The 15,606-nt window shown below is 26.6% G+C and overlaps 2 protein-coding genes across 2 annotated transcripts in view; one reads left to right on the top strand and one right to left on the bottom strand.

Moving 5' to 3' along the window:
* The window catches only part of LOC107437838 (uncharacterized), a 341,669-nt gene that overhangs the window by 303,798 nt on the left and 22,265 nt on the right, over nt 1-15,606 (top strand). The gene's annotated exons all lie outside the window — the stretch shown is intronic.
* Nucleotides 12,145-15,410, bottom strand: LOC107437857 (E3 SUMO-protein ligase PIAS2). Its single transcript, XM_016049985.5, has one exon. It carries the CDS (start codon nt 15,197-15,199, stop codon nt 13,355-13,357), a length of 1,845 nt encoding a protein of 614 aa, XP_015905471.1. The 5' UTR covers nt 15,200-15,410; the 3' UTR covers nt 12,145-13,354.

Here is a 15,606-nt window from a genome sequence, read left to right as displayed (position 1 = left end):
GGAAGAAACATTTATGTGTATTTTTTACAGGTCTATGCAATTCATTTTTTACAAGATTTTAACTTTTATAACATAAAAATGTTTCAAAATATCAATTAAAACTATTGTTTTAGTTAATAAAATAATGACAATTATTCAACAATTAAGAGAAAAAGAAATTGAGAAGACTAAATAAAAAATGTCAATAAAAAATTGTGGACCAAACAAGGTAAGTCTAAAAAATTCTTTTTATTTAAAATATTTCTGACTGAGGACAAAGTAACTGTGTTTAGTTCTAGAACTGGAAGCAAATGTAAAATCAGTCTTCTCCTCTGTGGTAAATAGTGTGAGAGGGGGGAGGAACTATGAGACTATGGTCTTTTTAATAACTCTCAATGCAGAACATTTATTCAATTATATATTCTGATATAAAAGAAAGGTGAAAAAAAAACAAAGATCTACTTGGCTTTATAGATAATTTATGGAATAATGGTTGGCTTTGTTGATTATTTATAGGATTGTAATTGGCTTTATAGATAATTCATAGAATTTCCATAATCATTACATCCTTCATATGTCTAATATAGAAAGTAATTAATATTCAAGAAAGTTCTTAATATTAAAACTTAAAGGAGAGGGGGAAACAGATTCTTCAAAAATTTCAATCCTTATAAATAAATACTTCTCTAAACTAATTGTAGTTTACATTATTTATAACTTTGAAAAACTTTAATGTTCACAATTAAACAAGGATAAACAGATCTTTCAGTCTATCTAATTTTAAAAAACTCCAACTTCCAAACCTAAATCTTACAAAACTCCAACTTCAAAAAATAATTGCAGTATACACTATTTGTTATGCTAAATAGTTGTTTCACTTTTTAGCATCATTGCTTCATGTTGTAATTATTTTTTAAAATTGTGGATTTATTTGTAAAAAAAAGTTATGATTTATAGTTGAATAGTCTTAAATTTAAAATACAGCAGCAAAATTAATTCAATTTATAACGAAGAGTTAACAAGTTTCGATCATTTTTGTTTTATATAATACATTGAAAGTAGCGAGAAATAAAGGTTTTGTCACACAAAATAGAATAACAAAATAGCAGTTTATGAAAAGTAAGTATTCCTCTATTTATATATTTTAAATGAGTATAGTATAAAATATCCTTTTTAAATTTAAAATATATACAACTTAAGGTGAAATTAGAACTCAATTTAAATAACAATTAAATTAGATTCGCAGGAAAATTAGTTAATAGACATTTTGTTGTTTTAGTAAGATAAAAAAAAAGATAATCTGATAAAAACAGAGTTGGAAAGCCGTGTACACATTGTTTATTTGCACTTAAACTTTGAAAGCAAATAAGATGAAAACTAGCTTTTAATACATAGATTTTTTCTAAAAATCCCTTTTTTAAAAACATAAAAGTTTATATGTTAAAGAACAAATATACTAATATAAATATATAGTATGAATTTTTTTTTGCTTGACATTTTATACAATATTTACAGAAATAAAAGATTTTAATTAACTTTAAATTATTTAACAACACATTTTTTTAAAAAAAAAATCTATCCTTGATTTTAAATATTTTAGCAGACAAGATACTAAACAAACTTGACCAGTTTTATCAAAGCTAGACAGTAAATAAAGATAAAATGAAACACAGATAAATATGAGGATAGATAAATATAAAAAAGACACTTTTTAATAAATATCTTTATTAAACTATTTACAATAAATATAAATTAAAATACAGGTTAATTAAAATTTATGTGACAATGAAAATAAATAAAATAATAAATAAAAATTCATTTTACTAAAATGAAATGAGATCAATAGAATGTACATAGAAATGCTTTAGTGTGTAAAATACAAAGTGGTTCTTAAATACAATGTGTTTATGAAACATTTACTCTAATTCACCCAAATTATCTTAGTGTAGTTCTCTTAAGATTACATGAGGCCATGTTCTTGGATTATAGAATAAATACTGTAGCAACTTTGCAGATAAAACAGATATTAAAAAATAATAATATCACAAATAATATAGTGAAAAAATAAAATAATAAAATTTTTAATTTTCTTTCATACTGACCAATTACTGTAAAAATTAACAACTTGTCGATATATTATTTAAAAAAAAAAATAATTATTTAATACAAATTTTGCAACAAAAAAAACTTTTTAAACTTTTAACTGTGATTGATAAAAATTTTGTTATAAATTATTAATATTTTTTCAGAATGTGATTGCAACTTCATTTTAAATATTTATTTTATAAAGAATCGTTAATTATATTTTCTATTATATAAAAAATGAAGCAAGTGTAGTTGGGTTTAGCCCAGTTCAAAGGGACATAAAAATATGCTATGTTTATTTACTGTGGCTACTCTAAATCTTTAAAAATTAATTTATGTATTTGTAGAAAAAGGCAACTAAAAAAATTGACAAAATTAATTTAAAAAAGAGTTATGAAAGCATTCATCGACATGAAAATAAGTGAACATACAGGCTCACATCATTGTTAAACGTACACAATATAAAATATACAAAGTATCTATTTTCTAACATTTTTGAAATAATTCATATAAATAAAAAATTTAAATCATTAATTTGAAATTAAAACATATGTAAAATTTACATTATCTATAAGAAATTGTATAATTAACACCAAAATAATTTATGCAAAGACAAAATATACAAGTTTCTTGCTACAGTGGTTCCCTTAAAGCTGTTCTTTGAATGCTCCTTCATTAAATGAAATAGCCCTTAGTAGGAAATAATATGGCAACTTGAAAAAAATTAAATGAATTTTTCACCTTTAATGTATCATATTAATGCTTGCACTTTATTGACACAAAAAAATGCATTAATATAATTATTTTATCAGTTTCATAATTCTTTTCAATGAATAGCACGCAATTCTCAAAATAGGTAGGTAGGCATTTTATTTGCGTCGCACTAAAGCGGCACAATGGGCTATTGGCGATGGTCTGGGAAACATCCCTGAGGATGACCGGAAGACATGCCACCACAATTTTGATCCTCTGCAGAGGGGATGGCTCCTCTGCTTTGGTAGCTCGACGACCTGTGCGCAAAGTTGAGCACTTTGTGGTAGGTTGCCAAAAATAAGTAACTTTTCATAATTTTATTGCCACTACAGTAATACTGGTACTTAGTAATATGTGGTGGGTTCTTTTGAAAATTTTGAGGATTTCAAATATAATGTTGATTTTTTAATACAATATATACATTATGGGTGAAAGAAATTTGCAAATATAAACTTAATAAATAAAACTTTCATGCAAAAAAATTTTGCTTTTATTATTATTATCATTATTGCAAAATTAAAATGTATCATCAGAAACCTATTTTTCCTTCCTCTCCTTTTTTTCGAATTATATATATTTTTAGAATTACTATCATCCCAAAATGTAAATGTTTATAGAATTAGTATCATGCAAAAAAACACAGTGAGATTTCATTTTAACTTTAAAATTTTTACTAACATTTTAAGCACATCATTCATCGGTAAAAATTTTTATGAGAATATTTCATGACTAGTAAACTATATGAGCTGTAATTCCAATTCAAAAAAATCTGTAATTTTATCTGATGCCAGAACATAAAACAAAAATTCCTTTTTTTTTAACAAAAAAAACACTTTTTATCAACAAATATACTGTAAATACAAAAGGCAAAACACAACTAAAACACCACTTTTCCTTGTTAACAAATAAAACATCACATTCCACACAACAAGTATAAATTATGTCTCTGATTTATATTCAATAAAAGTAGCCTTTAATTTCAGAATTTTTTTCCCCACATGATATTAATTAGAAATTGTTAAAAGTAGGTTACAAATCTTGTGCGAATATACATATTTTTGCAAAACTTTATTCACTAATGAAAAAAGTTAGTTTAAACAACTTATTTAAAATACAAAAGAACACTAAAATTGTAAAGGAAAAACAGATCACTGTCAAAACAATTTGTTTAACAAATGACTGTAGAGTATAATTTATTGTAGTATTATAATTTTAACTTAAAACTTAACTATTTATTACAATATGTAGAAATGTGTGTATAAAATATTATATGGTGTATTACTATTTACTTTCCTAAGAGAGTGCTATTTCAATTGTTAAAAAAAATACTGTGAGTGTTCCTTTGGAATTAATTATGGTTACATTTCTTCAATGACATCCAGCTAAACAATTTTTTATCACCTACAATCTTATATGCTTTTTTGAAAATATATATTTCAATAAACAAAATAACCAAAAAAGATCATTTATTTATATATATTAATCTTAGTTTTTATTGTCAGCTGACTCTTCAATTTCACTTTTCTTTTTAGTAAAGTACTATGCCTTTATCTTAAAAAATAAATTTAAATTTAATGCTTATTATGTAATTATTTTTAAAAGAATGAAATGAAAATAAAATAGCTTACGTCATTATTTTGAAAATAAATTAATTGAAACTTTACTGAAGGAAAAATTTATAATATAGTTTAAATTCATTTACCTTTTCAATTAAAAGATTAATAATGTATAGATAATTGCTGAGATTATATTTAAATGAGTAAATTAAAATAATGCTTACGTATTCACTTTCTGGTAATACAGTAAAATAACTTTAAATAATATATTCATAAAAATCATTATATTATATAATATATTCATAATCATGAAAATCATTTAGTTATTAAAAACCAAGAACATAAAACATTATAAAAAATATACTCACAGAAAAGGGTAATGATTGTTTAACAAATAGTTTTATTTTCCATACAGAGTTCAATCAATATTGCAGATAAAAATGATCTATTGCTAATGAAGTGTTCATCCACAGCAGATAAATTGTTGATCCATTGCAGATAAAACATTTCTTAAGCATCTTTTATTGAAAAAAAAAATCAAAAACTCTCCACAATAAGGATATGAAAAATAAAATAGAATATCGAAATTACATGAATATGAAAAATAAAATAGATTATCAAAATTACATCAAGATTTGCAAAATGAACCAAGTAATCAGCAACAAACTGAAGCAAACTTTCAAAAAAAAATTATTTTTCTTTTCAATTATAAATTTAATTTAAAATTAAATCATAACAATTTCAGTGGGAAAACCAAGGTATTTGCTACATGCTATTGAAGTAAATTAATATACCACTGCACACGAATTTTATTATTTATTTAATATTAAATTTATTAAAAACATTACTGTGAAAGTTTTTTTTTCTCAATTCTAAGCAATCATCATAAAGAAATCAATTAACAAATGATCATCCCAGTTCATCCGTTCTAGATTTATAGTAAGAGTGAGAAACTTTGATCAACCAGAAAAAATGTTTAATACCCAATGTGTAAGATATCAAAAATTAAATACATTTTAAGTTTTACTCTTAACACATTGATAAAAACTTTCTTGCACATATTAATTTAGAATAAAGTATTAAAACAACAGTGCACCCACATAAATACTGAAGCAAAGTAATAAAAATAGTTTGGAAAAACAGGTTGTTTAACAAGCACTGGGGATTCTCAATCTTTTTAGCCATAATCTTTGTGATTCAATCATTTAAAATGATTAGTAAGTATTCATTTACATAAAAATTCACAAAATTAAAAGAAAAAAAACTTTAAATTAACAAAATCTTTAACATAAGTAGATTTGTGGGGCTGTAACCTATAAAATAATGTTATAAGAACAAGATAAAATTAAAAACATTCTAAACTTCTTTATATTTGCAATGCTTATACTACTGAAAGTTTCAGTTAACACTCGTTTCTTTGTTTTATAACAACTCAAACACCAAAAGCATTTCAAGATTAAAATGGAGAAACTTTTTGAAAAGCTTCTTAAGCAGTCCGAAAAATCACAACAGGTTTCTTCAGATTTGACCCACTTGAAAAAGCCCATCTTTATGCCAATTGAGCTTTTTTTCACATTTTATAATTTCCAATTAATTTTATTTGCCATTAATAAACCATATTGTTCCTTGAAATTATCAACTTATAATTTAACTTATAGTAACTTTCATACAAAATTATATGATATCTTATTTTTTCAAACAAAATTTAATATAAATGAACTGAATATGTGAAAAAAATAAAGTACTCGATTAAAAACACATATTTATATAATACAATACATTACTTATCTATAAAATTAATTTTGTGCAGTATGCATACATATTACACTTAATGCGTTATTTATTTAGATGGTGACCCTTCAGATCTTTAACAAACCCTTAAGGGTTTGTTAAAATATATATACATATTCATTCAATATTTTTAAATGAATATGATAATTTTAGACAAAGAATCTGAAATAAAGTTTTCGGTTAAAAAAAAATTCCGTAATGATTATTTTAAAATATTCGACAAAAATATCACCATTTTATTTTAAGATTTCTGTTACAACCTCTACCCGTTTCCATCTACTACACATTTTGCAAAAATATCTGTTTAAAGATTAAGTTCAGAATATTGAACCCATAATTGGCAGAAATCCATAATTTAGTTGAAAGCCAAAACATCTCATCTAATTACTCAATTATTCACTGCTTTTCTTATGGCAGCTGGACTCAGTTCAAATTGAGAATTCACTTAGGGATTGATAAATAGAAAACTTTCAGTGATATTTAAATCTTTCAATGAAATTAAATAAAAAGACACTTTCAGAAATTTGTAATTTTTAGTTTAATGAAATTGTCATAACACTTGAGAGAAGTTAAAATTTAATACATTTTAATGAGTACCGAATATTTATAATATTTAAAAAGTTATGAATCTTATTTTTGCTTGCTAATATTTTATTTCGTAAATTAATTAGAAAGATTAAAGATTTAGAAAGATTAAATTGTACACTGAACACAAAATGAAATGATTTATTAATGGAATGTGTACACGTATCAGAAATATTAGTTATTTAGGATATGCTCTTTTGTATATAATTATTAAATTAGCATTTCTGCACGTTCATTAAAATCTTAAAATATGTAATTGAATGCTTAGAAAACAATTATTTAAAATGTATTATCTTTTTAAACTCATTTCAGAAAATATAATAAAGATAAAAGTTGATAATTTTTTGTACATTATAAAAGTTATAAAGAATTCGTACATAGAAAAATACAAATGAACATACCATATGCTACAAAAAGATATGTGCATTTCATTTCATGAATGTATACAATCCATTCATATAAGTTATGTGTTGATACAGAATTAAAAATTAATCACATACCATGCTTTACATCTGCAATTATTACGTGGGTCATTATACATTTAGGAGGAAGAAAAGTGACTGAAATAATTACTCTCATAATTATTTCTTTTATTAATCTCTTTGGTAATAATAAAGCAAAATTGTTTCAGTATATATTTTATCTTATTTTAATATTTAGTTGATATAAGTATGCATGTAAAATAAATTTGAAAAACTCTCTTATCTCAAAGCGAAATTGGGTCTTTTCAGGAAATAAACCCACTTATTCCCAGGCAAAATTGAAAATTACTAATGTGGGCTGGGTTTTTTTTTTTTTTTTTTTAAAGAAGAAGGAAAAAAAACGGATTTTTTGAACCCTGCTTTAAGGGGAGCCACCACAACACACATTTGGGTTATAACGCTCTGTTTATTTATCACTCACATAAAAATTTTTAAAAAAAATTTCAAATTTTATTGCTTAAAATAAAATAAAAAATTTCACAAATGAGTAATTACAAAAATCTGAACATACTTATGTACTAAGCTATTCTAAATTCATGTAAAAACAATTGAAACTTGTGAAAAATTATTTCAATATTCATCATCGTTATTAATAAAAAACAAGATTAAAATATAACATGCCCACTTCGATCAATTCTAATCCTTAGAAGAGGAAATTGATCAATCAAAAATGAACTAGTAGAGCATCATTTTTAAGATGCATTTTTGAGTAAAAAAATATTTAAACTTTCATTTTATATATTTCTGTTTTATCTATAATTTACAACACTATAAATTGTTTCTAATGCAAAGCATTTATTATGTTCAAAATAAGTCAAGGAAAGATGAGGCTAAAAACAGGTGAGGGATTTCTAAGTGACCGACTCTTATCGAAAATTGTTTAGATTGCGCCATTTAAGACTAATATTTTCATCACAAATAAATTTATCTCTTAAACCTAATTATTAAATAAATCTTCCTTAATAACTAATGCAATTTATCAAACATAAATATATCTTTTACAAAATCTAACTTTTTCAAAGGTTTTATAAAAATTATGTATAAAAATAATTCATTAAACTGATAGCTTCATCAAAGTTGATTGTTAAATTTAATTTACATTATAAGCTGGAAATTAATTACAATAATGTGAAAATAAACTCTTTCCAATTAAAATTTTGATAGTCATAACTAAATTAATACACAATATAAATAAATACCAATGAAACACAATATAACATTGCTCTCAAAAGATGCTGAAAATCTCAAGATGAAATACTGTTCTCAATAACTGTCAAGAAACTCAGCATAACATAGCAACCATTAGCTGCTGAATAGCTCAATGCAACACTTATTAGGAAATACATTAACTGTCATTTAACTTAACATAAACATAATACTCTTCATAAAGCCAATGACAAATTTAACAACTATTTATTTTGAATGAAAGGCAAAATTTCTGTTTAAATACAAGTTTGCAATTAACATTATCAAGGATTTTATTGAATTATTTAGTGATTAGTATGCAAAAGTGTGTAAAATCTTTACATCAAAATATGCATACTATAAGCATATCAACTTGTTTTGTTTAATTTTTAAAAATTGTATATAATTTTTAAAAGTTGTATAATATTGTATATAATTTAGCATTAGTACTACTACCACCTTTCTGCTTTGAAATGGCACTATCTGCTTGGCAAGTTGCAATTAAAAAAAAATTTAATGGAATAGTGCTTTTTTTTGAGAGAGAGAGAGAAATTTTGTTAATTTCTCTGATGTACAAGTGCCTTTCTGTTGTTTCCATCCTTAAAAACATGCTTCTTTAAGCAAAGAAAAATTAGCAGTATGTTGGTTGGTGCTCCTAAATAGATACAGTGCACTCCCGATTATCCGGGTTAATCATTGGGACAGGTCACACGGACAATCGAAAAACACGGATAATCCGAAAACTCCTTTTATTAAAGAAAATTTCAATATCAGTACAAAAAATATAAAAATTACTGACACTTGCATGCATAGCATCAAACTAGGAATTTTCCTTATTAAAAAATGTGTAATGCGTCTTCGCCATATATCGATACACATATTTTACGAGCCGCAGTAATGGCTCCGTAATCAAATCCTGCCATATAATCTAATAAAGTTTCCACAGAGCAGCAGAATGAGAAATTGTATTTCATTCATTTACTACATCTTCTGCATCAGTTACTATCATCACTATTTGATTTAACAACATAACGATGTCTTCATCAGTCAAATACTGGAAGCCAGGCTCACATGCATCGCTTTGAAACCAATCTTCTAAATTTTCTTCATCAAGAATTTCGAAACCTTAGATTTCTTTTGCTTGTCCGAGAATACTGTTATCATATTTTTCTTGAACATCTGAAGAGGATTGTTTATCAAGCGGTATGATCTTTCTCCAAGATCGTGATAACGTAGATGAGTTTACCTTTGAGCATGCTGCTGATATTCCATATACTGCAATCCAATAACGAATATTGCTTCCAAAAATTTGGTAGTGTTATAACTTTTTATATTTTCTGTGTGACTCCGGAATGAGCACGGATAATCCGCACACGGATAATCGAGAGTGCACTGTAACTACATTAAATAATCAATCAATAATTCAATCTCTTGATCAAATGCTACACAACACTTCTGCTATACCTTAAAAAATTATTTAGGATGAATTAATAAAAATTATAGATCTTTATACTTGATACCACTGTAAAGACAGAGCAAATTTTGGGTGTTTACGTATTTCAGATTATGTATCCAGTACGTACTGTCTTATTCCTCATTAACTTATATTTTGCATACCTATAATTGCGACTTTCAAAAACTAACTATGCAATGCCCACTAATTTGTTATATACTTGTAAAATATTCCTTAAAAAAAATAACAGACCTAATTCCACGAGCACTTCAAAAAAATATTAGGTTTGATTTAATAGTTAATAATTGTTTACACACACACACTCGTAAAGACTAAAAGGAAATAAAATTTACAAAAATGAATCACTATACAAATTTGATAGCATAACTTGAGGACGGGAGTTTTTGAAGAGTCTGTTTTCTAAAGATTTTGTAAAAAATATTTTCAAGGGTTGGAGAATATTAAAAGCCAAAAGGCAAATTTCCGTGAAAATAAATCAATATAATAAATTTGGTACCATTATGAATAAGAATTTTTGTAAAGATGTAAAGAATTCAGTTTGGTAAAGGGAACATCATTGAACCTCTAATCAAAATGGACCAAAGATGCTGAAGTCATGATAATCATAAATGTCTATCGGTTTTAACATGGAAGTGGACAAGACATGGCTTAAAAGTGTGGTAAAAGGTATAGGCAGATTAGTAGCATTTCAAAATCATATTACATTAAATGAAAAGATATCAATATTGCATTTAAATCATTTGGCTTGAGCTTAGTTAGATTTTTTTCAGACTGTGTGGCATAAAATGACTATTTTAAGAATTACCTTAATTTTTAACAATTTGAGCTACTGCCAATAAATACTCTCCAGACCACAAATCCTCATGCATCTAAATACTTCAACAGAGATAATTCATCCAGTTTGAAAACTTTGTAAGCATCATCCAAATTTCTTTAGTGTGAAAATAACTTCTGCCCTAGTGATTTTAACTTAAATTTAAAAAAAGAAAACAGAACATAATATGAGCCCTAGTCTGTCTGTAACAGTCCCTATTTTAAATCTGTAGCAAATGTTATTTTTATTTACTTATTTGAAATAAAAAAATTTAGACGGCACTAACAAAGTTCTGCAACCGAACAACTCTCTCTTATAAAAGACGTAACTGAACTCAGCCCAACAACGAGTGTCTACAAGTACAGGACGCAGAACTTCACTCTCTAGTTAGCTATTATCAATCAAGTTTATCATCAATTCCTAACTCAGTTTCATCTTGAATTCAACTTTATACGCTTAGATTAGAGTGCCACAGTAAAGTGAAGTGTTTTGATGTAAGGCTACAGCATTTTTCCTTCATTTAGAACAAAAATAATGACATCCCTTTTTCACTTATGAAACCATAACTTCTAAAATCATTGAAAACTTAAGATCTTATTTTATTTGACATTGTTATTGCCGTAATACACATTGTTTTGATTTCCTAATTTTTATTTTCTTTTATAATTTTGGTCACCAAAAAAATTCTGCCTTTGCTGAAATTTTATAAAAAGAGTGCAACCAGAAAAACTATTTATTAAACTATTATTAACCATTTTATATAATTTTTTTTCAAATTTTAGAAAAGTATTATGACAATAAACATTAATAGAAATTATGCTTTATTAAAATTCTTTAAATTAAATCTAGTTTGAGCACAAAAGCAATAATGAACTACCTTTTTTAATTTGCTAAAGCATTTTTTTTTTTTGTGCTGCGTCTTTTAATTATAATAGCAACAAAAGAAAATAATAATAACGAAAGAAAATACATAAATAAATACCAGTTGATAAAAATTAAATTTAAAAAAGCAACTTTTATGCTTTGCTAATAAATAAGTGTAGATTTAAATTTGACACAAAGATGTAATAAGTACTATTTGTGATTATTTCAAGCAAAAAAAATTATAATTTTAAAAACAGAATATTATTTTTTATTTATTGAATTCCAGGAAGGTGAAAATTCACTCTCATGACCATTTAGACCAACTCTCAATATATGTTCTTTTGGGAAAAACAGATAAAAAGTGGTTATTTATACTGTAAATAAAAATCAGCATAACTTTTTAAATGCAATTATAGTTATGATTGCTGACTCGAATTTATATACCTTTTTTTTTCAATAGCTTATTAAAAATTAACCTACTTTGCACACTGTATGGTAAAAATAATATATTGGCAAAATCATAATAATATGTCGAAGAAAAATAACAACAAATGGAATTTTAAATAAAATTACTAGTTAACTCTTTTTACAATTTATTTTTGTTTTATTAATTTTCTACAGTCATTTAAGCTGTTAAATTAAAATCTATAAATCATGTGAAATTCAACACTCATAATTTAATACAGATAAATTTATAAGAGTTCAAAGTAATAAAAAAAGAAATAAAAAATTAAAATACTATATCTTTTCATATATACTAATGAATTTGTCATTCACATTAAAAGTGACATTAATGAATGCCTAAATCTCATCATAAGATTTAGGCTTGAACAATCAAACAAACAAATAAATTATGTACATTCAGCAAATTATAAAATAATTAGTTTTTCTTTGGTAATCTCCAAGGATATTAAACAATAACTACTTAATCAAATATAACTCAGAACTTCTGGAATGCTTTAAAAAATTATTTAGAATAAATTAATAAGATTGAATATACAACTCGAATTACATGATATCTCGACATCTGGATTACTCTTGATCGTTTTATGGCTTAATATTTCTTGTGGTTTATATAATAACATATCTACAGTTATTTTACAACCATATTTATCTTAATAGAACTGGCATAAAGCTTTTTTTAGAAACAAAATGTACAAAATTTAGAAACATATAAATGTTGAACATACTAAATTTTTGTTAAAAAGTCCAAGTTCATATTTTATGAATACAAAGTTCTGTGCTAATAAAAAGGGAAAGACAATCAGCAAATAAAATTGCAATATTTATAACGAATACAGTTGCCAAAAGAAGGCGAACAAATTACATGGTGTTTTTAATACTCAAATTATTGTACCACGTTTACCAAGAAAGACATAATAGATATATAGTAGTTTTAAACCTAATAAATTAATTACTGTAGTACCTATTAAGTTGATACTAATTATTGTAGTAGTGTTTAACTTCACGCCAGCTTTCTATTTGCTCTCCCTTTAAATATTTTTGTTCTTAAAATTAAGGAAAATCAAGAGTAAATCTTTACAAAATCAAACGAGTATTAAGAACATCCAAATCATATTGTATTATAACATTTAAATAATATACCTTGACATTTTTCTAGGGTACTTAAAGCACCATGTTGAACTTAAAGAGTTCGATCAATTAAAATAAAACATAGAAGTTTGTGTATGATTAAATGTTGCCAAACAACATACAGAACTAATACTTTAAGCCTCTGCAAAGCACCTAGAGTATTTTTTTAAAAAAAATCTGTAATGAACACCAATTAATCTAATGAAATGACATCAGGTGTACTATGTACTCGATCACTGTCTTTTCCTTTATCTAGTTCTCCTTCAGGAGTATTCAACAATGAGAAAAAGTCAAAGTTATTGTAAGCAGACTGATTCTCGTTAGTCTCGATTTGGTCATTATATGAACTGTATGGATTATCGAGATAAGGGATAATTGGGTATTGTGGAGTACTCAAGCCAGAACTAGTAGATGAGGTAGATGGTACTGATGAATCTGGCAAGATACATAAAGGATCGTAGGTGTCACTCATAATATTTGATACTGCTAAAGATTCTGGATATGGACTAAGGCGATTGGTGGACGTTGGGATGTACGAATTAGAAGTGGTCACAGGAGTGTCTGGTGATAAAAATATTAGAGGAGGTGTGGCTGATTTTGGTGTTGCTGGTGTTTGTAAGTCTTTAGTAGTCTCTTTAGAAAGAGATTTATTCCATGCTTCCTCTTCACTGTCATTGTCTGATAGATCAACGATTTCTACAGATTTTGTTTTCTTTTTCGCACCGCTCTCTTCAGAAGCTTTTGGAGTTTCTTTGACCTCTTTCTTTGGCATTATTGGAGTCCAAGAGCCATCTTCATTAAATTGCACTTCAGTTACCTCTGGTGACACTCTAGAAGAAATGTCCATAAATAATCCATCTAGAACCAACGTTTTAAAGAGTGCTGATTTGTCGCACACCGGACAAATCCACTTTGGTTTTTTCTCATTCATCTGAATGTACAGTGATGCGTCGAAACACTGGATATGGGTGCAGGTCGTAGCACGACAAGGTAACTCCATTTTAATTTTACCGAGAGGACATAACAACGATCCACGCAGGCTTGTTGTAGCTATTTCACAATCCTGCCCTTCCTGCAGTTTTTCGCGAATCATCGCAGTTGTATATTCAGCATTCCTAATACCAGCGCTTTTTAAGCGATACAATAAAGTACTAGATGTGAGTTGTTTGGCAACGTATATACCAAAAACATACGATCTCCCATAGGTAAAAGACCACGAAATAGTAATCATATTCGTAATTGAAGGTGCAAGTTTTGAAAGCGCAGTTATATTAACTGGCTTGCTAGGGCGTTTTGGTTCTACACCAGGTCTGTTTGTTGGTATTGGATTGGGTAATGGCACGAGCTTTCCATTGACTTTAACACAAATGCTTGGAGGAAAGTTATCTTCTTGTTCAGTAGCAGACTCTGATAGACAAAAGCGAAGTAAAATTTGACAGTCATAATTACCACTTGCATTACGAGACAATGCAATATCATTGGCTTGTTGCGATGTTAATGTAAAATAAAAAGTAGTTTCTTGATACCGATCATTTGTAGAGTTCACAAGGTTAGAAGGTTTCTGAATTTCATACAGTACATCAAAAAATGGCAAATCTTTGAACTTAACATCAACATATGAAGAATAATGTGGAATAGAGTTAGAACTGGAGAGAGGCGGTGGTGGTATGTATGATTTTGCCACTGGGTAACCAGTACTAGGATGTTGGCTTACTGGTGGTCTAACATTCGTGTTATAATGGTTGGGGTAACTACTATTGACGTGACTGTCGTAGTGATGAGGGGGCCGATCACTATGAGGCCTTTCGAGCATGTCATAATTACTGGGTCTAGCAACTAGTTGGTTATTATATCTGCGATTGTGAAGCTCTTGAATTTTATGTTGCACAGCAGAAGATTTTAATTTTAGTAAATCCAAAGCACGACTCTGTAATTCCTGTTTCTTTCCACTTTTATTTCGCCCAGCAAATGAAAGCAAAACCACCAAGTCACTAACTCTAAAGTTCAGTATCATCGTCCGAAGCTCGGCCTCTGACATTGTACACGTTACGAACAAAAAACACAGAATAGACTTGAAACTAGATACAATTGACACACAGGAAAAACATCAAATGAACCACTAAAATCACAAAGTTTTACATTTTTAAGATAATTTTGAATACTTATTAAATAAGAGTTTACGCGAATAAAACTGTTTACACGAAAGCGAAACATAAACAAACATTAAATAGAAACTTACAAGTCAACTCGCCACTAGAGGCGCTGCAAATTCAAATTTCAAAAATAAAAAAATAATATTCATATTTTAATAAAAATATTGAAATTAAATAAAAACTATTATTTAGATAGTTTTTGATTGCAGATAGTTTTAAATAATCAAATGTTTAGTACGTAACTCTGACATAGGCAACCGCCTAAAACTCTACAAAATATCATTTCCTTATG

Source organism: Parasteatoda tepidariorum, chromosome 1, assembly GCF_982258835.1.
Source record: "Parasteatoda tepidariorum strain Cologne lab strain chromosome 1, Ptep-v5.0, whole genome shotgun sequence".
NCBI classification, from domain to species: Eukaryota; Metazoa; Arthropoda; class Arachnida; order Araneae; family Theridiidae; genus Parasteatoda; species Parasteatoda tepidariorum.
The sequence above is the reverse complement of the archived record's forward strand: the minus strand, read 5'-3'. Positions and strand labels throughout refer to the sequence as shown.